At 51.7% G+C, this 21830-nt stretch overlaps 8 protein-coding genes across 8 annotated transcripts; 3 read left to right on the forward strand and 5 right to left on the reverse strand.

Moving 5' to 3' along the window:
- Positions 1-14: 14 nt before the first annotated feature.
- N7477_000231 (uncharacterized protein) lies at positions 15-1270 on the reverse strand (the record flags this gene model as incomplete). The annotated part of the gene is made up of 3 exons (XM_056961894.1): positions 15-451; positions 509-795; positions 843-1270. The coding sequence occupies 3 exons, from the start codon at positions 1268-1270 to the stop codon at positions 15-17; spliced, it is 1152 nt and encodes a 383-aa protein (XP_056826897.1).
- A 211-nt stretch (positions 1271-1481) lies between these two features.
- On the reverse strand, positions 1482-2800 carry pex14 (putative peroxisomal membrane anchor protein (Pex14); the record flags this gene model as incomplete). Its single annotated transcript, XM_056961895.1, has 6 exons — positions 1482-2008; positions 2064-2208; positions 2264-2348; positions 2401-2653; positions 2705-2711; positions 2768-2800. The coding sequence occupies 6 exons, from the start codon at positions 2798-2800 to the stop codon at positions 1482-1484; spliced, it is 1050 nt and encodes a 349-aa protein (XP_056826898.1).
- Positions 2801-3221: 421 nt separating this feature from the next.
- N7477_000233 (kinetochore-associated Ndc80 complex subunit NDC80) lies at positions 3222-5477 on the forward strand (the record flags this gene model as incomplete). Its single annotated transcript, XM_056961896.1, has 2 exons — positions 3222-3266; positions 3324-5477. The coding sequence occupies 2 exons, from the start codon at positions 3222-3224 to the stop codon at positions 5475-5477; spliced, it is 2199 nt and encodes a 732-aa protein (XP_056826899.1).
- Positions 5478-6406: 929 nt separating this feature from the next.
- N7477_000234 (uncharacterized protein) lies at positions 6407-7187 on the forward strand (the record flags this gene model as incomplete). Its single annotated transcript, XM_056961897.1, has 2 exons — positions 6407-6484; positions 6534-7187. The coding sequence occupies 2 exons, from the start codon at positions 6407-6409 to the stop codon at positions 7185-7187; spliced, it is 732 nt and encodes a 243-aa protein (XP_056826900.1).
- Positions 7188-7982: 795 nt separating this feature from the next.
- Positions 7983-11163, forward strand: N7477_000235 (uncharacterized protein; the record flags this gene model as incomplete). Its single annotated transcript, XM_056961898.1, is given in 2 exon segments — positions 7983-10753; positions 10770-11163. The coding sequence occupies 2 exon segments, from the start codon at positions 7983-7985 to the stop codon at positions 11161-11163; spliced, it is 3165 nt and encodes a 1054-aa protein (XP_056826901.1).
- Positions 11164-11821: 658 nt separating this feature from the next.
- N7477_000236 (Zn(II)2Cys6 transcription factor) lies at positions 11822-14636 on the reverse strand (the record flags this gene model as incomplete). Its single annotated transcript, XM_056961899.1, has 5 exons — positions 11822-13238; positions 13291-13357; positions 13391-14030; positions 14094-14205; positions 14287-14636. 5 exons carry the CDS (start codon positions 14634-14636, stop codon positions 11822-11824), a joined length of 2586 nt encoding a protein of 861 aa, XP_056826902.1.
- Positions 14637-15354: 718 nt separating this feature from the next.
- On the reverse strand, positions 15355-16827 carry N7477_000237 (uncharacterized protein; the record flags this gene model as incomplete). The annotated part of the gene is made up of 2 exons (XM_056961900.1): positions 15355-16396; positions 16451-16827. 2 exons carry the CDS (start codon positions 16825-16827, stop codon positions 15355-15357), a joined length of 1419 nt encoding a protein of 472 aa, XP_056826903.1.
- Positions 16828-20636: 3809 nt separating this feature from the next.
- Positions 20637-21771, reverse strand: N7477_000238 (class I SAM-dependent methyltransferase; the record flags this gene model as incomplete). The annotated part of the gene is made up of 4 exons (XM_056961901.1): positions 20637-20670; positions 20714-21157; positions 21213-21608; positions 21665-21771. 4 exons carry the CDS (start codon positions 21769-21771, stop codon positions 20637-20639), a joined length of 981 nt encoding a protein of 326 aa, XP_056826904.1.
- Between the last annotated feature and the right edge of the window lie 59 nt (positions 21772-21830).

The raw sequence follows: 21830 nt of genomic DNA on the forward strand, positions 1-21830 counted from the left end.
AGAGTATCCACTGATCAGCCAAATCGCTGCTTTGCCAGAGTCTGCAACCAGCCAATAGTCTCCTGCTCCTTCTCTCGGTACTTCTGGATACGTTCCTCTCGCTCAGCAGCACGAGCACGCAGGATCTCTTCGCGGCGAATTTCCCGCTCATTCTTCTTGCGCTGGTTCTGCTCCTTCTCCCGCTTAAAAGCAGCCAAATCATTCTCCCCTGACCCCATGAGCTCTGCTTCAGGGGCAGCTTCGGGAGACGCCCCCCGCGCTTCCGCGAATGAGCGGTTGGCCGCGGCTGCCTCTCGGCGCTTCTCGAGCTGTCTTTCTCTCGTACCGGCCTCTGCCCGAGGCGCAACCTCATCTAACAGGTGGCGCTGTTCCGCCTTATGAGAGCGAATTTCGGAGCGATACTGCTCTCGCGAATCGTCACGCGCAGCCATGGCGTCTTCCATCGCAGATTCTATGAGGCTTCTTAGCTGGTTGTTCATATTTCATAGGCCAGTCAATAGGTGCTTACCTCTTCGAAATTCAAGATCCTGCATATTCGGCATCGCAGGACCGGAGCGGGCCGCAGCTCTTATCGAGCCAGGGTGAGGCAGCTTTGGGCCATAGTCCTCCTCATCTTCATCATCCTCATTGTCATCTCTCGGAAGATCCTCGATATCCCCACCTTGCGATTGTTCACCATGTGCATAATCCGGTGATGCACGTCCTCGATCCAAACGTGGCTGCTCAGCTGCGTTCTGACGTGCCTTCTGAAGGGTAGCTGGCTCATACCAGCCCTCTGCAAGCTCTCCGCGATTCCTGCGCATGGTTAGAATAAAGTGACTCCGAAATTCGTTGATGCATACCATTTTCGAATGAAGCTCTTCCACCGCCCCTTCACCTCATCTTCCTCCATGTCATCTATATAATGCCCCTTTTGAATATCAAGATACATGGCGAACATTGGCTTGTAGGTGTCGAGATCGCGTCTTGAGAGCTCCCGTGCTTGGAAGGGCAGAATCACTGGCTGGACGGGCTTCTCTTTTTCTCGTCGTTCTCGATCATCCCGACCACTTTCTCGCCGCTTTTCCCGGTCTTCATGACGATGGCGTCGATCTGATCTGTGTCTGTCCGATCGGTGGGGAGAGCGCGAACGCTCGCGCGAGACATCACGGTGTCGGTGGCGATGAGAATGGGAATGGGAATCGTCACGACGACTCCGGTGATGGGGCCGGTTCGGGCTGCGCGTTGAGAGAGATTGAGGTCTATCAGAGAATCGAGTAGGCGACGGCATTTTCGGAGGTCGTTGAAGAAAGTAAGAAGAGAAAAAAGAGCTCGAGCCAGATTTGAGACTGTTTGCGCCCCTTATCTTATCGGCCCCAGCATTTCCATATGCTACGTTTTGGAATCATGGGTCACATTACATGCATCAAGAAAGTGTCCATTATGGTAAATACATCTAAGCGAAGAGGTATACAAGTTATTCAAGCCGGATCAACCCAGGCCTAACTGGGAGGAGCGCTCTGCTCACTGCCCGCAGGCTTGTCGGCGGCGGGGGACGGGCTCGACTGCGAACCGCTCTTGGACCGATTGGCGGCAGCCATCTGCCAGGCAGGAATAGAAGCAGACCGACCAAGCTTCGAGAGAGGGCTGTCGTTATTCTGAGGAGCAGACGACGCGGTAGCAGGTTGGGGTTCCTGCTCGACTGGTGTCACGGTCGGCTGCATACCATTGGTAGCGATGGATGTGGAGGGAGTTGGGGTTTCCTCCGCAGGGCGAGGTGTAGCAGCGGGAATGGGAGTGGAGCTACCGACAGTTCGGCCAGCTGAAGGAGAAGCAGAGCCACTGCCACCCAGTCGGTTGCCCAACAAGACCTTCAAGCTCTTCAATTCGCCTCCCAGCTCCTTCAATCGGTTCTCGTTGCCCTCCCGCGCTCCTTCAAGGGCCTTGGGGATAACATCCTTCAAAGTTTTGACTTCATCGCTAATGCGACGTGTCTCGTCATCTCGTCGGCGCGACGAGGTCTTAAGATCTGAAACAAGGTTCTCCACGTCCTTCAGAGCGGCATCCAGGCGCTCCGTACGAGCCTCCCTCGGCGGCCTTTAAGGCAGATGTATCGGTTGATAGCTGGTCAATTAGTGTGAAAGCACGGGAGAATTGCTCATCGATGTTTGCTTTGTCTTGCTCCAGTTGCGGGGGAGTGGGCGGGGCGATCAACGGAGTGATATAGCGCTAAATCGTACGTTAGTATGCTAACACATGGGGGGCAATTTTCTGGAATTCTCACCTTTGCGACAAAGTACATCCCATATCCCACACCACCCACGACAGTCGCCATGATGAACCAATCTCGCCAGTCGCGCTTCGGGGGCCTGCTCATCTGATTAGTGCTCAAGCTAAAGGATTGAGGACCAATAAACATACTCCGGCGGCGGCTGCCATTGATTGTATGGGGGATAGCCATATCCTTGGGGAGGCTGTTGTGGTGGACGATAGGCGATCTGTTGTGAGGGATAACTTTGTGATGACGCCGCACTAGCTGCTGCAGCCGCGGTGGCTGGGTCTTCGCCCACTCGCGATAAGGCGAGATCTACTTCTTCTTGAGTCAAATTCTTCGATTGCAGGAATGCGACCCTTTTTTCAATAGGCGACGATGCCACTGAAGGATCTTGGAGGACTATTTCAAATTAGCGACGCTGTGGTCACGCGATAGTTGGATATATCATACAGGTCACCTAGAGCATCAGTTAGCGACCGAAAGCGGAAGTGAAGTAGAGTGGCATGCACGTACAGCTGAAGCTATCAGCTCCTCGCGGGGGGCCATGGTGAAGAGAGTGTCAGCCGCGATAGGAGGATGCAAAAGTGAAAGCCCACGAACAGGAGGGAAAGTCCAAGGGCAGGGGAGCGACCGTCATCGGCAGCTGCCGTGGACCTCGGAACTCAGGACCGCCAAGTCTTTCCCCAGACCGAAGTCCCGTGATTGGCATCTCGTGATAGCCGGCCGCATTGTTTTTCCCTGTTCCCTACCGCCTTCTATATTGGGAAGTGGCACGGTCTTGTTTACATCGAGTGCTTTCCCAAGTTCCCACCCAAACCTTGCGTGCAAGTGAAACCGATCCCCTCCTCTTCGAGGGACATGCGCGGCGCATCCCACTTGGACCTTCCACATCTGAAAATCTGCACTTTCTACTTATTGTTTGACGACTTACTATCCTTACCGCCGCAATCGCGGCCTTGCCATCACCATGTCGCAAGATACTGGATTGTTCAGTATCAAGCGCCCCCGCGAGGTATGATTACTTCTTGGATTATCGCAAACACACGCAGCTACTGACATTCGAATACAGACTCTAGCGAGTGTCCAGAACTACTCGTCTATTCCGCAACCTGCGTCGGCAATGAAACGCACGAGCACGATCGGCTTCAACAACCCTCCGTTTACGTCGCAAAACGCGCGCCATTCCCTGTTGAACTCGGCAAGCAGGCCTCAACAACCCAATTTCTCCCGCGCATCCATCGGTGGACCCTTCGGTGCTGAAGCCGGTCTCTCGTCTGTTCGTCGATCTGTCTCGAGTAATATGTTCCATGGCGCCAGCGCTGGTCGACAGAGCTTTGCGCCCGGTTCACTCTCGTCTAATACCGCTCCACAAAATGTACAGCGCAGAAGCAGTGTTTTTTCGCGACCATCCATGGCTGGACCAATGAGCCACCAGTCTTTCTTCACCCAAGTTCCTGCCGTGGCTGGAGTCCCAAGAGACCCACGACCGCTACGAGACCGAGCCTATCAGGCGCGCATTGGTCAAGAGTTGCTGGAGTACTTGACCCATAACAAGTTTGAATTGGAAATGAAGCACACCTTGGGCCAAAATACTCTTCGTTCGCCCACTCAGAAAGATTTCAACTACATCTTTCAGTGGCTCTATCATCGCATCGATCCGGGCCACAAGTTTCAAAAAGCGATGGATTCCGAAGTTCCCCCGATTCTCAAGCAGCTGCGCTATCCATACGAGAAGGGCATTACGAAATCCCAAATTGCGGCCGTCGGTGGTCAGAACTGGTCAACCTTCCTCGGTATGCTGCATTGGTTGATGCAATTAGCGCAGATGATGGACCGGTATGTGGAGGGTGACTATGACGAGGCTTGTCTCGAGGCGGGTGTGGATGTGACCGGCGATCGCATCATCTATCGCTTCCTCACAGGAGCCTACCACGATTGGCTACAGGGTGGTGAAGATGAGGATGACGACATGGCCGAGCAGCGCTTGGTCCCACATATCGAAAATATGTCGCAGGAGTTCGCTCGGGGAAATGAGCGCTATGTACAGGAGCTGGAGTCTTTGGAAGCTGAGAACAGGGCTCTCCGTGAACAAATCGAAGAACTGGAGAAGAATGCGCCTGACATGGCTAAATTAGACAAGCATTTTCGAATTTTGGAGGATGACAAGCGCAAATTCGAGGACTACAACAACAATGTCAAGGGCAAGATTGAGAAATACGAAGTCCGCATCAAGTTTCTTGATACCGAGATGCAGAAAACCGATGCCGAGCTGCAGGAGAGCGAAGCAGAACGCCTCGATCTTCAGGCCAGTGTTGACCAACAAGGGATCACTATACAGGACATTGATCGCATGAACACGGAACGGGAACGACTCCAGAAGAGTCTAGAAGATACCGTGGCTCGCCTGGAAGAAACTCACGCCCGCGTGATGGAAAAGGAGGCGGAGGCTAGCCAGAAACTAGAGGATTTGGAACAATTGGTGAAGGCTTACAACTCCCTGGGCTATCAAAATAGCCTGATTCCAGCGTCCGCTGAGAACGCCATAGGCCAGGACTTTGAGCTTAGTCTGAATGTCAACGAGAACAACTTCTCCACTAGCCAGATTGGCGGTGCGCCGAGCCGAATTTCTCCGGAGGGTGACCGTCTGTTGGCTGAGCCATTCACGGGCTATCACCCGGCGCATCTGCTGAATCTAGACCTTCGGGGCGCGGTCCGCAACAGCTTGCAGTCGCTCCGCAAGGAGATCAACGAGCGGCGAAAACAGGCCATCGATGACGATCTCGACCGTCGGAATCTACTCGACAATATTAAGGAGGCCATGGATGAGAAACGCAGTGAGGTCGAAGCACTGGAGCACCGGCGTCGGGCCGCTGAGGAGGAATTCGACCGCACCAAAGAAATAACCACCACTCAGAAGACGGCATCTGACGCACAGATTGAGAAGATGGAGAAGGAGCTTGCCAAGATGCGGGCGACCCTTAGCGACAGTGTACAATTAATGGAGCAACGTGAGATGAACACCAACATCGAGTACGAGCAGCTTACGCTGCGAGCGAATGCGCTCCGCGAGGAGCTTCACACCAATGTTGAGACTATGCTCAATGATGTGATTCGTTTCAAGGTACACATTCAGAAGGGTCTCGAGGACTACGAGAGCTTCGTGGTCGACGAAGTGGAGCAAGAGCTGGGAGGCGACATGCAGCTTGACGAGGAGGAGCTATGATGTGTTGACTCTATTCCCGCATATCCCCGTTTTCCCTGTGTCTTTCCCCTCATGAGTGATGACTTCGGCGTGTTGGTTTCTATCTTGTCGGTATCACTTTGATTGAGCCGCTCCATGACCTGGTGTACAATACCCCGAGCAATTGAAGACGTTACTTGCTAGTTGACTATCATGGGGAGAGCCACGCAGCCGCGGGACAAATCTGTAACAATTTCCAAATTCGAATCCAATGGCGTGGGCACATGGGCCATTCGGCTCTGGCAAGACGAGATCTTTCGGGCTCCTAGCGGCTGGTCACTTCAAACGTCAACCTGAAGCAGTGGGTGGACCGATCGGCAGAGGACGTGTAAGCTGATGTGGAGCTCACCGCTGCCACTCGGTTTCACGTTTAACCTCGCCTCCAACGAACACGGCTTGTGCACTCCCACTTCCCTCAGGCGAAACAAAGTAGAGTGACCCGTGGCGCCATCTGCTTCAGAATCTTCAAAACCCCTGGTGGCCTTTCGTCCCACCTCCACAACTCGACTCCTGCTTCGGCTCTACGACTATGCACCAATATGCTTCCAAGTGGCTGAGTGCCAACTCTCACTGATGATCGCCACTTTCTCAACACATCTGCACTTGATGATAGAACCAAGGAAAGGCCCCCTGGCAGACCCAGTGCCGATCTCCACAGTTCCTAACGTTGGGCTACAGGTCTCGATGTCTCGGCATTCATGGCAGTCGAGGCCCTCGGTCGCCAGGGACCCGCGTGTGAGCTGAACTCGAAGCTATTTAAGAACTTGTAGTGTCCATAGAGAATTTCTTTCGATCACAGTGCTGCGCGCTCCATTCCTTTCTACCGACCTGAAATCATCACTCATTGAGTGACTCGGTCATCCATTCTTTAGAAATATTTTCTACTTATCCAGCAACATTCACTATTCACCATGAAGTTCAACGTTGTCATCGGCCTGGCCGCCGCTCTCTCTATGGCTCCTAACGCCGCCGCCTGGAATCTGCCTCATGTGCGTTTATGGACCCATGATTCGTGAAGTAAAGCTGACACTTCTATAGTTGGGCGGAGGTCATTCCCATGCCACTCCCACTGCTATGCCCACCGGCCTCCCTTCCGGTTTTGTACCCACTGGTGTTGCTAGCGGCTTCCCTCGGGCATCTGGACGTCCTCATGGTCACGGCGGTCACCAAGGTGGCCGTCCTGGCCCTCGCCCCTCCGGTGTTATTCCCAGCGGCATACCTGCCGGTGGCGCTAAGCCCAGTGGATTTGACGACGGCTTCGGCAACGTTCCCACCGGGGTTCCCTCTGGTTTCCCTCCGTCGGGCACTGGCACCAGCCAAGTTCAAGGTGGTAACTTCGACGGCGATTCTGCTCCCAGTGGCATGCCATCTGGCTCCCCTAGCGGCAACTTTGGCGAGGGCGCAACCCCGTCCGGTGCTCCTTCTGGCTTTTCTAAGTCTGACAGTGTTGTCGCCCGCTCTGAAGGTGGCTCCGTCGGTGCCATGCCTAGTGGTGTTTCTGGCGGAAAGGGCCCCATGCCCAGCGGTATTTTTAGCAGTTTTGGTGCTCAGACCAGCGGTGTTTCTGGCAGTTTCAGCCGCGGTGGCGAGTTCCAGCAGGGTGGTGAATCCCAAAGGAGTGGTCAATCTCAGCAAGGTGGCCAGCAATTCAACCGCTTCCACGCTCGCCAGATCCGCCCTATCCGGGCATGAAATTTCTCGAAGGATACGCACGTTTCTGGGCCTGCTGGTGCTGTCACAGAGAAATTTTTGTTTATCATAGCCTGAATCTCACGCACATGAGTACACCTATTCTATTACGTGACTTTTATATGACTTCCAGTGTAGATTCATCTAAGCCGAATTTTCTCCTCTTCGGGTAAACCTTTGATAGGCATCTGAAATCCAGTCAAGTTCCGCTCTCCATTTCGTGAATGAAGCACAAAAAGCTCGTGTTCCTCTGCTTCCACTATGCCATTAATCTTGCCTTGTAATAGAGCCCATACTGTAGCTCAATTTCCTTGTTGGTGCAGCTTTACCTGAGACACCCAGGTCCGCTCGTCAGTATCATCTTTGAGTGTGGTTACATGCTCGACGAAAGAGCCCATGATGTATCACATAAAAAATCGTAAGCACCTTTGTGATTTCATATGTTGCTTCCAGAGCTTGCTCTCTTCTTTTTCCCTTAATCGGCACAAGTTGATGGAGTTCGCCAGATCGGACTAAATCCAGGTGCGTTGATTGGCTGAACCGGACACCCGCTGACTCATCATCCAAATTTCTAGTCTTGCGTTGGAGCTTCGGTTTTCTCGGGTTTGACAATTTGTTCATCGACGACTTATTCGGCAGTGAGCTAAGTTCTAGTGCGATATCGTGCGGGATAGTTCCCGGGCACCCCACGACATGTCCGATTCATGATCGATCCGATATGCGTCACGCCATACCTATTTTCGTGCCCACCGAGACCGAGATCCCTCCGGCGCCTCTCACGAGGCTCTTTGCCTTGTCATGAGGAGGTTATTGTGCTCCGGCCGGCCCTCGCAATTTGGCCGCCGGCTGCTAATCCCTTCACGAATTCTATGCTCTCCGTTCGCGCCACGCAGCCAGACTCGCAGTTCTTCGACACGCGGAACTCTTACCTACGAAGAGCACCAATTTATTCTCTCATACAATGATTTTCCCTCGGCTCCTCTCGCGTATGAGGCTCGATTCAACATACAATCATGGATACCTTTCCTAATGGAATGTCTGCCTCCGCATCATTCGAGGAAACCTGCGGATCTTCAGCAAAATGAACACGTCTCGATCGTGTATCACAAGCAGGACATAGATCGGGCGCATAAATTGATGGGAGTCTTATGGGCGTCAAGAACATATGCAAACCTGGATCCTCTGGCGCATTTGGGATTTGAACTGAAGCGATGGTCTGACGTCCACACGCTTCTGAACCAATTCATCGATGTATGCCAGATCATCGGGCGTTACGAGATTCAGCAACAAGTCACGCCAACCTTCGACGGGTCTATGAGTAATCATTCGCTGGATGAAATCACCTGCGGGGACCGGCCTCCCTCGAAAAAGTATATCGAGTCGCTTCCAACATCAGACCGCTTTTCTCTCGATGCTATTACAAGGAAGCCTGTAGCGAATGACCTCTCCCATCGATTCTCAAGCGAACTTTTATACAATCTTGGGTCATTAGCTCTGGCTGCAGCGGATAGTTCCCCGCAGGAATCCAAGGCTGCCATGTCCTGCGTGTTCCGCCTTCTTGCACGCATGCACAATCTGGGCTTGATATCTGACGAAATCTACAAATACCAACCTAGCAATATCCACGATCAAACTTTTCGGCCCCCTGGTCTACATCTGCTTTCAAATCATATCATGACGGTCCTGTCTGATGCAGCATGGTTGGAACATGAATCTGAACTGGCAAAAGCGGCCACCGAAGCAGGAGAGGATCCGCCATTCCTGCCCTTCCCCGTTGAATTCCGAGAGCTGGGCCCGGAAATATGGTTCGAGCTCATTCTTTGGTGTTGTGTTGAGCATGGATCTGGTAAACAAGGCGCCTTGTTGGTCAAAAAGATGCAAAGTCTGCAGGGTGAGAAGGAATGGAAAGTCGAGAGCTGGGCACCTCTGGTCCAAGCGCTTGATGTGGTGCAAGAAACGAAAATACCTTCGGAGCAATCTTGGCGTCGTCCGGATAATCACACCCCACCCAATGCGTTCACGGGACGCAATAAACCTCCCTTCAATGGTCTGGGTACAAGGACCATAAGCAGGGAGGTGGTTACATGCTTGCGAGACACTCTGTACGACAAAGTCTATACCGGAGTCGGCTTCCACGGATTGTCTCTTTCGGAGCTTCTCAGCCTCGAGGCCCCCCTGACCAAAATCCTGGATCCTGCCGGGTCCAGTGACGATCTCCGGCCGACAAACATGTCCACTAATTGGCATATCACACGAATAATCGAGTCTGGCTGTGTAGAACCCAACACGGATCCTGACGCCTTTCAGCGAATACTGCGCTCGACTCAAAGCGTGGTACCTCCCTGGCAACCAGGCTCTACCTCTGAGGAGAATCTTGATCAAGTGACAAGGTCTCAGCTGTACAACGAGTCCGCTGCCATCTCTGGCCTCGTGGAGTACAATATCAAGGGATACATCTATCAAAGCCAAGCTTCTCGCTCTTTTCGCCAACTCGCCTTGCTTCAGAACATCGTCGACGCCAGCAAAGCTCGACACATTCAAGACTTTTTTGAATATATGGGACGATCCGAATCTGCAGATATCAAGTTTCTGGAAGACGGGCACTCGCCCAATTTGAAGGTACCACAATCTTCTCTCCCGGGGCTTTCCGAGGGGACAATGGCCGGGTTAATGGACATGGCAACCTCGAGCCGTGCGCATGGATTCGGAAATTGGTTGCTCTTCAGCAACGATGCCGATGGACCTTTGATCCCTGAAAGCTCCTATGGCAATCAAATTCTGGCGCCATCGCTATTACGATTTGCGACCGCCATCAAAAATGCGGAACTCTGCGAGAAGATCATTGCTTCCCTGAGCCTGCCGCTTTCTGTCAACACGATGAAGTCTCTTGTCAATTTTCACATTGCGATGGGAGACTGGACCCGCGTACGCATCACATTGAACTATATGCGGGATTTCAGATTGAAGTCTTGGGGGTTCCAAAATCTTACTTCACTGGCGGCTAAAGTCGTCACAATAGATGCTGATATTAAAAAAAAGCATGCCCGCGGGGAATTGGTCGGAAAGAAAGAGGAAGAAAACCTTGATGCTGCCAAAGACATTCTTCTGCGTTTCTTCTCCGGTGAATTCAACACGCCTACCAGTAAGAACCGTCGAGTCACTGACTACCAAGGAAGGGTTTTAAGGCGTCTGCATCAAGTATGGTCGACCTTCCCCGAACCTCTGGCGGGCCTGATGGAGCAGGTGGAATTCAAGCGAGCAAGCAGAAGCCACCAGCGATTGCATTACATCCCCAGCGTTGCCTTCAATCAAGTGTTCGCCAGTGTGGTGGAAAATAATGGCAGCAAAGTCGGAATAGAAATCTTTTCACGATGGTGTCAGGATCTTCTCACGCCAACATCGCATCGTCAGCAAGAAGGCGGCGTGGCACGTCTCCTAAGGCGCACCGAAATCGACCCCAGAAGTGGCAATCCAAGCTTTGACATAGACTGGCACAACGAAGTCCAACGCAAAGCAGTGATTCCTAACTTGAATACCATCCGCATCATCGCACAAGCCGCGCTCCAAGAGTTCGAGCTAGAACAGGCAACCACCCCCCCAGCCTGCCTTCGACGACGACCTCCAATCCCCATCCCCAAACCCATCACTATTCGAGACTGGCTACCGCCTCGACGTCCCGAAATCTATCTACCAATACGTCAGCCGAAATGGCGGCAAACCACCATCCTCCGAAGCCGAAGCCGCGCTCGACTTCTGCGTTACCATGTACCTACGCGCCCGCGCCCCTGAAGACCAAATCGACGGCGACCTTCCAGGCCATATGGACCGTCTACGCGCTCGCGGTGTCTTAAGCACCCGTGCCCGCGCTCGTGACCTGGTCACTGCGCAAGCAGCGTCGAAACGAGTCAGAGATAAGGCGAGGGAACTCCAAAACGATCCTTTCTTGAAGGCTGAGCGGGTCGAGTCTATCCAGGCGTGACTTTCCTGAGGCATGTACAATACTTTGTTTTTGTTTTTGGCACGAAAGTGTGTAACTATACCCCCGTTCTCTTGTCACCTGTATCATCAAAATCGACTTGTTTACATAGACTCTAAAACTGGTGGAATGAAATGTGGAATATGAAATATTCAGATGGACTGAAATGAGTGATAATCGTTGATAGTTCGGAACCCTAGATGGCTGATTCCGATAGAGACACATTAATCATATCGTGATATTGAAATCCCAACGTCTGGGCCTACCGAACCCCAGAATTAATCAAGCAAAAAACGCCGTTCGAAGTAATTTTTCACTTTCAATCCGTCAGCATGCACCGCCCTTATCCTTTGTATCACAGCGCCGCCGGTCCTGCCGACGTAAGGCAATCACGATGTGTGATTATGCAATAATTTTTGGTAAATCGAACAAAATACCAAGTTGAAAGGGAACATTCGATTAAGAAATTGAAAAGCGTCACATGAGGAACGCAAATATGTGTTAATAGCATAGGGAAATGGATAGTATGGAAAAAGAGGTGAGAGAACTTAGGACAGCGATGAGTAAGGTTCATGCTTGGTGTTCCCAACTCATCACGGGCAGTTCCCTCATTATTTGGCCTTTTTGTCTTTTTTTCTTGTTTTGTCTTGGGCATTTAATTTCATCCCCATGTCGACTCTTCTTCGTTGCCATTGGGGAAGAAGCTGCGGATGAATTCGCCGCTGATAGGATCATACGGGAAGTACAGGTCGTCCGCCACCGAGCCTTCAATAGTAAATTGGGACATAGGGTCAGATGAAAGTATTTCGGGATAGCCATTGTGCAAGTGGTCGGTCGGGAAAATCTGGGGTTGGCCGGTCAAGCTCAGATCTTCAAAGTGAGGACCCCAAAAGCCCGCCGAGTCCATTCGAAGAGATCCAGGTCGCTCGGTGTTCAGGCTTTGGCCAGGATGATGACCTGGGTCGGTAAGATCCAGGGTAGAGGTGGGTGCGTTTTGGTAGGTGGTTGTGGGCATGTCGGTCACATTGAATTTCATGCCAGTGGCCAGTCTGCGCAGTGAAATATCGCACAGCTGCCAGGCGCGGCGTGATGCAACACTATGTTCAGACATGGCATAAAGCCACCGAATTGCTTTCTTTGAATATGCGACGAAGTTCTTCTCGTCATCGGGCATGTGTACACTCCCAAAAGACAGCTCGAGCAAGAGGACTGTCGCGGCTTGCATGAGGTAGTGAAGAATGCACCACCATGGGGCAATCGAATAAAGCTGAACGGCATTTGGTTCATCTGGGATGAGGTCCAGCATGCTCGTGGCGGACTCCAGGGTCAGCACAGCCACATCATGACTGAAACTTGATCTATCGGCCGGGTTCTTCTGCTGTGCATCGCGCCGGCACAGGCATGGGCGACCGAGGGTGATACGCGCACTCCAATATTGAAATGCCAAGGCAAGCTTGCTGCGGAGGATCTCCGGGGTGTCGTCATTCTTCTGGGTGAAATCGAGAGCTGCGGGAAGGCTTCGGTACCAGAGATCACACCGAGATCTCAATTCACCGATGCGGTTCTCGATGTGCGTCCACGGCACCATCACGCAGTCGACAGAATACACTTTATTGACAATCTCCTGGGTGATGACTGCTAGGTCGCAGTAATACAGATGAGTAAGTCCGAAGGTAGGCGGCAGATTCTTCACCCAAGAGTTTTCTCGTACACGAGAGGAATGGGTGGCTTCCTTGCCTCCCGTCGGGTTAAGTGGCATTTGCCGGACCCACGCGCTCGCCATGACCTTGTTGATGCGTTCATCCCGAAGGTGCGAATTGTTGAGAACTTCGGCAGCTGCGGGCTCTGCCAGTTCTTCCTCCTCAAAGGGCAGAGGTAGTGGTGTTGTGCAAACTCCGTCTAGTATACATGTGGCCCGGCCAGTCATGATACCAAGCAGATGCTCGAAGGTATAGAGACACCACCAGACTCGATAGCGAGCCTCTTTGGAGATATTAGGAGTCATTGGACTGCTACTTTTCATATTTATACCGAGGCTGATAGCGGACCGCACCGCAAGAGCCGACATCCTCCACGCCCTAGACAATCAGTTAATCCTGAGTCCAGTCACAAGCTCAACAGTGTGCTTACCGGTTGATTTGATCGGATGAGAGCAGGTAGAATGCGATGAGGCCCTCAACTTGGACCTGCTGCAGATCTGGATGACTGAATAGTACGTCGCCATTCATACTTAGGATTCTGGCCCGAGTCAAATATGTCAGATGGTCCCTCTCATCGCCAGCCCACGGTGCCTCGATTAGGTGAGCATGCTTTGCACCGATGGCGAATATCATATTCAATATGGCAAGCCACTTGTCCCCTGGTTGTGCATTGCTTTCGAAGTAGGTCGTATATTGCGCGCGGAAGAGAGGTCTGTTGATGATAGGGAAGAACGGGTGCACGGTTCGCAAGTAGTCATCGAAGAGTTGATCGGCTTGCTCGCGGGAAGGCATGGCATAGATTTCAATCGGGCCAGGCACAGAGATATCGAGGTCGTCCAAGTGGTAATTCACGGCATGAAGGGCCAAGTCATCGTCTTGTCGTTTGCTTTGGCCCGGCTCTAATGACCCAGGCAATCCTTGCGAACGATGCACTGCTTCTCTCTGGAGACGTTGCATCCAGGTGATTTCCGAATTTTTGCCCATAAATCCCGTGGCTCTTGAGTTTTCGGTCCGGTTCAAATCCTCTTCGACGCGGTCGACCGCTTCCAAAGACCCGATCGACGAGGGCGTACTTATTTCATCATCTTGCGGCTCATCTTGCATTTCGTCTTGGTCTTGTGGGGTGACTGAATGGGAGTTGTTCGACGAGTAATCCACGTCCAAGCCATGCTGCAGACCAAAAATGTTAGCCATGAAGAACGCCCTGTGATCAACGGACGGGGAAAAACCAACCTTGTCCAACAAGCTCTTGATCCGGTCTGCAGTTCGACTCTCAACGAAAGCTCCCAAGTCCTTCAACATATTTTCATAATCTTGTACTTTTTCGGATAGTTTATCGACTTGTCTGAGAAATTGCCATCATAGGTTAGTCTGCCTGGTCTCCACCAACCTGTAGAAACAAGGAGAATAAAGCAGCAGCACTCACTTCTTCGTTCTCTCCTTCCATCCAACAGGGTAATGGCACGTTACCCTCAATTCTCGACATTGTCGACAGACAGGGGTGTCGCCACTGCATTTTGTTTTGCGCGACCTACACGATTCGCAAGCCCGAGGGACCCGCCGATTATAGCGCGGGGCGATCCCCGAGCGTTGGCGGGGAATGGCAATCTTAGCAGGATTCTTGGTTTCTGAACGAACAGCACCGGAGTCGTTCCTGATTGTTGTCGCTGAATCTGCGACTGATGCAGCCATGCTTGAAGCCTGGACGGTCGGCAGGTCTCGTTGGTGGAAAAGTCCCTCCCCGGGGGGCTTCTGAGGCGGATCTTCCATCGTCATGGTCGCGGTATTTCGTAGAGTTCATAAGGAAGGGGCTTCAATAGTAGATGATTCTCAGTATCGCAGGGATTCCGACGCAATGAAATGCGATTCAGGCTCGGTAGGGTTTCGACGGTCGGGTTGGTAGCGCAACCAGGACGTCGGCTTCACTCAGTGAGCCATGGGGGCTCAGACCATTAGAGATTCGATAGCGGAAAAACCGAGATGAAATTCTCAATCGTTAAGACTAGAGGTTCAAAAGTGGCGGAGGGAGATTACAGACCAAGATTACAGGCTGGGGCTAGAGCCCGCTACGGGGAAGCTGGAAAGCTTAGTAAGAAGTCAGACTTCATGATTTCCACGGTTACCCAAATCAAAAATCAGTAACGCCGTTCGCATGTGAACTCATCAAGTCGCTTTTCTTTGCCATTGAAGCAACCCAAAAATTTCCCATATTTCTCTTCTACCCATCCAGGGCGAGACCAAATATAAGAAAAACGACAGAAGATGTATATATACAGTAAGAAGGAATTATCAAAGGAGTAAGACACGGCAAAGTGAGGGCCGACATATACAGAGGTCGAGGGATAGAGGGGAATCGGGGTGAGGCAAAAGGGTATAACGACGATGGTATGGCTTTCAAGCCAAACCGCGAGTGGAGAGACAGTGACAGAGGTGGGAATATGGAAGCAAAGATGGAGAGCAGAACGGAGGCCACAGAAATGAGAGATACGGTAGTTTAGATTTCGCCAAACATCTCATCGAGCTCGTCAACCTCCACAGACTCCGGGTTCTGCAACTCCCTCCAGGAATCGAAGATAGGCTCGTGGTTCATCGTGCCAAAAGCACGGGGACCCAGAGTAAGTTTTCCGTGGGACTCGGTCAGGTCAGACATCTTCAGGTCAACGTCCGGCAGACCGCTATTCAACATGTCAAGAGATCTCTTCAGAGTTGACACAGGAGCGGCATCCGGAAGACTAATCTGTGGAGCTGCCGGGAGAGCGATGGTCCGCTCCTCACCAACATCAATAACGCTCGTGCCAGACGAGACAGACGATGCAACCGAGGTGAGAGAGGGCGAGGGTGAGGTTCCAAAGAGGGTAGCAGCAGCAACATCATCAAGCTCCTGCGACTCTTGGTCCGCAGGATTCATATGAGAGAAGTAATCACTGTACTCCTCCTCAGTCATAGGAGCAGCAGGCGATACAGTGCTGTCGTTCACGGGAGAGTCGACATTGCTCATATGTTCATCCATGCTGGCAAGGCCTTCGGAGAGAACAGAGATAGCACGTTCCGACTGGGCCTTTTCCTCTGATGCGCGCTCACGCACCGCACTAGCGGTCTGGGTAAACTCCTTCTCGTCGCCCTCCAGGGGCGGAGATGCCGCGCGGTTTGAGTGCATTAGGCGGGTGTGGCTAGCAGGGTCGGGAAACTGGTCGATAGAGTTTCCCCGACCGGCAGGATTGTCCAAGTCATCCTCGTGTCCTTCAAAGTCAGGGGACGACAGGTCGACTTCGGGACTAGGGCTCCGCTCCCGAATCATGTCTTCCTCGTCGAGGCTTGAAACGCTCGGGGTAATGTGCTTGCCGTCGACGCCCAACATCAAGTCGTCGGATGATTCCGGAATGGGCTGACGAGCAAAGGTGGTCAGATAATAGTACACTTTGCGAGGATGAATCAAGACAAGCTCCTTGGCGATAGGACACCGCGCAAGAGCCGTCCAAGGACGCTTCATATAGGCTGCCAGTCGAGAGGAAAGAAGAGCCGCGGGATTTGCAGAACTGATTCATCAGGTTAGCACGTTTGCGACGCGATAATTGGAGAGTTCAACGTACTTGGCGACATTCGCATTCAGAGACACGAGAACAGCGGCCAATTCCTTCACCAAATGGGGGCGATTCCCCGTCTTCTCCAGCTGATCAATCACAGCGACCACAATATCATCATTAATGCCCTCGGTGTCGATCGAGGGTGCGACACAGGCATCCAAAGGCGAGGGTGGCGGGGTGTGTTCAAGAGCCCCGTGCCGACCAGCGCGCACAGCGGGTTCCCTAGGCTCAGGTGATAATGACTGATGCGACCGCTTTACTTTCTTCGAAGGCGGCAACTCATCAGAGCCTTTGGAAATAGAGGGGGAGCGGCGCGAGGAGTTGGGGAGATGGATGCCTAGAGAGGGGAGGGAAAGTGATTTGCGACGAGTATTGTAAGGCATGATGATGGAGAGCAAAGAGGTCAAGGTCAAAGGAGGGAAGTCGATGGAAAAGGATAGTAATAATAATAGTAACCAAATCAGAAAATAATAAAACAATACAAAAGCTTGGATATAAATTTATTTTTTTCTTTGAAAGGGGGGATGGAGGATGAGAAGAGTAGAGGGAGGAAGGGCGCATATGGCTACGACGAGCTCTGTATCTTCGGGGCGAATGACAACTGCCTGGGCGGAATTTCGACTTGGATGAATTTTTATTATTTTTTGGGGCATTTGGCCGTATTGATTGTAATTACATGACGCGCCATCGGAATTATTGTGGCGTTGATTGGCTCATCGTGAGTTTCTGGGCTGTCGATTTTTCTCTCCTACGGCTTCCGTCAACTGTTCATCCATGGTATTCATCGTCTGGATTTTCCGATTTAGTGAGCCTTACACCACCACCAGGCCAGGCACACCTCTCAAGCTACACGAGCTTCTATAGTTGATTGATCTTTTTGCTATACCTATGTATGAGGACACACCACGGATGCAGGGGCAAAATCAAAAATTTTCCATTCCAGGCGGTCAGTGGAGCCCCGAACGCGCCATCCCAAAACTCCATTAGGTGCTGCGCTCCATTCCAACCTCGGCCATAGTGCATACCAGGACACTGGGAGGCAAAAAAAAAAGAAAAAAACAAAAGATGAGTGGAGATCAACCATGTGTCCCATCACCATGTTGGGTCATGGCTACAGTGCATGGCTCCATCGTCTGTCCAGCTCGGCTCCGTTTAGTTCCATCGTGGACCCATCTGGCAAGTCCCTGGACTAATCACCGTCCAGGGAGGTGAATAATGTAATCTTCTCATTGGACTAGTGCTAGGGGAACAGCTCCGACAGCGAACGGTGCATATTGTCCGCAGGAAGTCACATACTCGACTAGATCTGTACGGTTGCCGGGTTGACCAGTCGCCTGCAAAAGGTTGACCGCTTCCGACACCGACATTCACCATCGCTCGGCAGATACCATATGAAAAAGAAAGAGAGAATTGATGCAGCGCCGATGATCCCTGAGCGACCATCTCGAGTCTCATGGAACCCGAGACTCCCGGACGAAAACACCGGCTCCCCAAAAAAGATCCCTAGCGTCGCCGTTTACTCAAGACAAGTCCACAATAGTCCCCATCCAGTCCACTCCGGCCAGAGCCAGCCCACAGGGGTGTGGATCCGCGGCCGAGTCGACGGGACGAGGTACCGTAATGTATTAGGCGCTAGTAAGGGATGCTCGCAGTAGCGTCCTCGGGGGGAAGACAGACTCGCCACCGATGATGCATTAGCTCAGCTATCAGCTGTGCTGCACTATACTAGGTTCATGGTCTGAAACCTACTTCTTGATTTTTGACCAGATGGATACCAATCTAACTATCTACGTACGCTACTTTGTAGATCTCATTCTTGGATATGTCTTCCAGAAAAGTGATGATGCCATCAGAAAGCACCGACGTCGAGATGATGGCAACCACCACCCCCTGTAGCACCCGAGATCGCGGCGCTGGCATCATCTCCCCCCCTATCTCGAGGGATGTCATATCCCATACATCATAGCTTTGTTTGATCGGCAATAGGCTTGGCACTCAGTAAGGGCGCGGGTACTAGCATTGCAGCCCATGCAGGTCTCGTCCGCCATGGAACATCATTCCTTTCAAATCTATTGTCCAATGATTCCTTGCTCTCCGACCGGATCTTCGTGTTGATATCCATCTCCGCTTTCATGACATCTTTCACTTTCGCGAAGGCGAGGGTTACTTCCCCGGGCGAACGCACAACCATGGACCCACGGATTTCTTACTTTACCACCCGCCCATTGTTCGAATTCCGTCGGCCGAATGGAGAAATCAGATAACGACATCATCAAAATGTCTAGACGCGAACTACGTTCAGCACTTACAGCATGCAGTACTGAACGCACGCTAATCTCACTCCGCATCTCCACACGGGTAGGCTGTGTGTCCCGACCACTCGGTCCTAGTTGCGGTGGCGTAAACTCCCTTTGCATTATCCTTTCATTTTCTGGGAAGTCCTTCCGACTTGATATTGCGACCGCCAGAATCCAGAACTTAGAAGAGTTATCGTGCCTTTTTACCCCTCCCAATTTATCTCCAAATCAATATGCTTGTCTCGGACAGACATCCACTAGCCATGCACGATGCACTCTCGTACATCAAACAACAAACAACAAACATGAAATCAACGGTCGCAGCTATTCTTTGACGCAGACCTTACATCGTCTGGCTGCGACTCCACGTAACATGACGAAAGGCTCCTCCTGGTATTGTCATGCCAACAAAAAGCCAGTTGCATCCCAGACATCTAGCAACTACCCTGCAGGGGATCTGCGACGTGCATTAGCTTATCGTCGCAGATTGGAAGGGCTTCGCATCCGCGCTCGCCGTTGTTTGCGGACAGTGGTCAGCCATTCGGTGGAAATGTTAACCCGCCTCCTTCTCTTTTGTTCCCGCCAAATAATTAATCGACCACGCGTATGTTTGGCTGGAATTGCTGGTCTTTCAAGGTGTGTGGCCCGTCCGTAGTCATGGTCGTGCACCGAGGGCCCTTCATGGATATAGGACCTTGGAAGAGTGAAGTATAGCTTTAGGTTGGTTGTTTTGATATTGCTTGGAAATTGAAGTGAAAAATAAACCACAGGAAATAGGAGTAGATAATTACCTAGCGTCAAGGCCATTTTAGTCTTCAAATTATTGGGCGGTTACAGGGCGTTTCTGGTCTTCGTGTATAACCCCATATCAGAAACGTACAGTTCCAGATTGCAAGGGAACATCCACTCGCGGTAGAGACGGCCAATCCTCGGGCTTGGCATATCGTATGTGCTGACGTCCGTTGTGCCCCGGAGATCTTGTGTCGGGTCACTCTCACTGATTTGACCGGCTAAACAACAATATCACCATCATGAGCCCCCGGAGCCTCATTCTAAAAAGTGTGAACTCAGCAATGATTGCGATTGCAAGACCATTGCATAGGATCGCGCATCTTCGCCTCTGGTCATTCACCTCTCCATAACTACCAATGCTCAACATGATGGACGAATACCCAAGCCTCAGCTCTGACAGCCAGTCCACAACTTCACTCAGACCTTTTTCTGGAATTGAGTGCTGGGTAGAATGTTACGACAGTTGGTCCTCGGTCTCAACAGTCAAAGACATCTAACGCTTGTGAACTGAAAGAAGCCAATCCTCTAACATAGGCCTCAACAGCAATCGTGCAGTCAGTTAGTAGGGATGACGTTTTGTATGTATACTAGGGATATCTATCTGACTTTGAGCGGGATATATCCATGCCCGCGAGCCACTGCAGCAGCAAGTGCAGGAATAGGCGGGAGTGCTCGTCGAGGATTTCGAAAAGTGCGCAAATTCACGTGTCGAGGAGAAGATGAAGAAGTATGCATTATGGTATGTTCACATCTGGAAAGTTCTTTTAGCCAATTTGAAATGGGCATCGTAAATCTCAGGCAAATTTCCAATATTGGTGACCGGGCTCGACGACAAAAACATGGGAGTCGGGGTTTAGAACTATATATCCGGCAATAACATTGGCATGCCACAACAAAGGAATCACAACAAAGACCTCGGAGTACTGTCCACTAATTCAATCGAGGAAACCAGAGTCATAGGATGATAAAGACTAGTGCCAAATGTTATTTACTTTCAATGTGGATCGATACTACAATAAATATACAATCGCCGCACATGCACACAAAGCCAAGTGCTTCCAAGATAGATGCACCACAAGCTTCAAAGGCTGAGCCTGGAGGTTTTAAGGCTCACCCCCTCGACCCTCGACCAAAGCCCTGACAGAATCAGAATTATTCCTGCTTGGGCCTCAAGACATACCTCCAAGTCGTCCCAAGATGCCACCTCTTCTCCTCGACAACCTCCAGCCCACTTTCTCGGACAATAGCTCCAATATCCCGATTCCACCAACATCCATGCCTATCTGCATGCGTCGGAGCCAAATTGTCCAAAATGCGATTTAGCCAGTCGTAATACGACCGACCGTGCTCCAACAACAAGATACGCCCACGCTTTGGCTCCGTAATCTCACCCAAATGCCTTAAAGTGCCCACAGGATCCGGCATGGAGCATAGACCCATCGTTTGCACGATAGTATCGTAATACTCGCCCTTTGATCCAGAGCGTCCCAGGCCATCCAGTTCAACAGAAACACTACCAGCATCCTGCGCCCGGAATGCCACGCGCTTAAATCCCGGCCGTAGCTTCTCGAACTTCTCCTTCGTGATAGCCACCATCTGCGGACTGAGATCCACGAATGTCAAACTGTGACATCCAATTAACCCCGGTCGATCTTGGTGGTCGAGACCGCGTCGCTCGCCTGAGATCGTAGTACTCCAAATTCCGTCCCGTGCCGCAGCTGACCTCGAGAACATCGCCGCGCGCCATACGGACGAGATTTGCACGCTTGGTGCCCAAGCCCATTGCCTTTTCAGAGAGCTCCACATCGGCGTCAAAGGTTGGCGCTGTGGTGTTGTACCGGTCTGAGACATCTGTGGGCACCTCCAGCGTTCGTCCTTTGGATACCTGACGCTGGTACGACGCGTACAGGTAGCCGCAGTATGTGCTTATTGTCAGGGCTGAGATGCCCAGGAAGGTTAGTACGCGTGGAGAGATGCCCCCGTTGGGCCTTGGCTGAGGCATGGCTTCTTTCGCGAAGCGTTCTTCGAAGCGTTTGAGCTCTGGGTTGAAGTGCTTGCGTGTTGGTGGCTTGGGGCTGGACAATTGGTTTAGATCTTGAGTTGGTAGATATTTAGAGTATTCTGGACATACGTTGGCTTTTTTGGTGGAGGGGCTCTGCTTTGTACGCCTCTGAGGGGAATCGTGGGCTTAATGACCCTTACCCGTAAGGAGGCTCTTCCTGAACGGGGTGCATTCATCGTGGCGCTGCGCTGGCGAATTGCTTCCAGGATCCCTGGAGGGGAAAGAAATCACAGCA

The sequence above is a fragment of the Penicillium maclennaniae genome (assembly GCF_028827695.1).
Source record: "Penicillium maclennaniae strain IBT 15551 chromosome Unknown utg000001l:1.0-3280838.0:1.0-3283122.0, whole genome shotgun sequence".
Lineage (NCBI taxonomy): Eukaryota > Fungi > Ascomycota > Eurotiomycetes > Eurotiales > Aspergillaceae > Penicillium > Penicillium maclennaniae.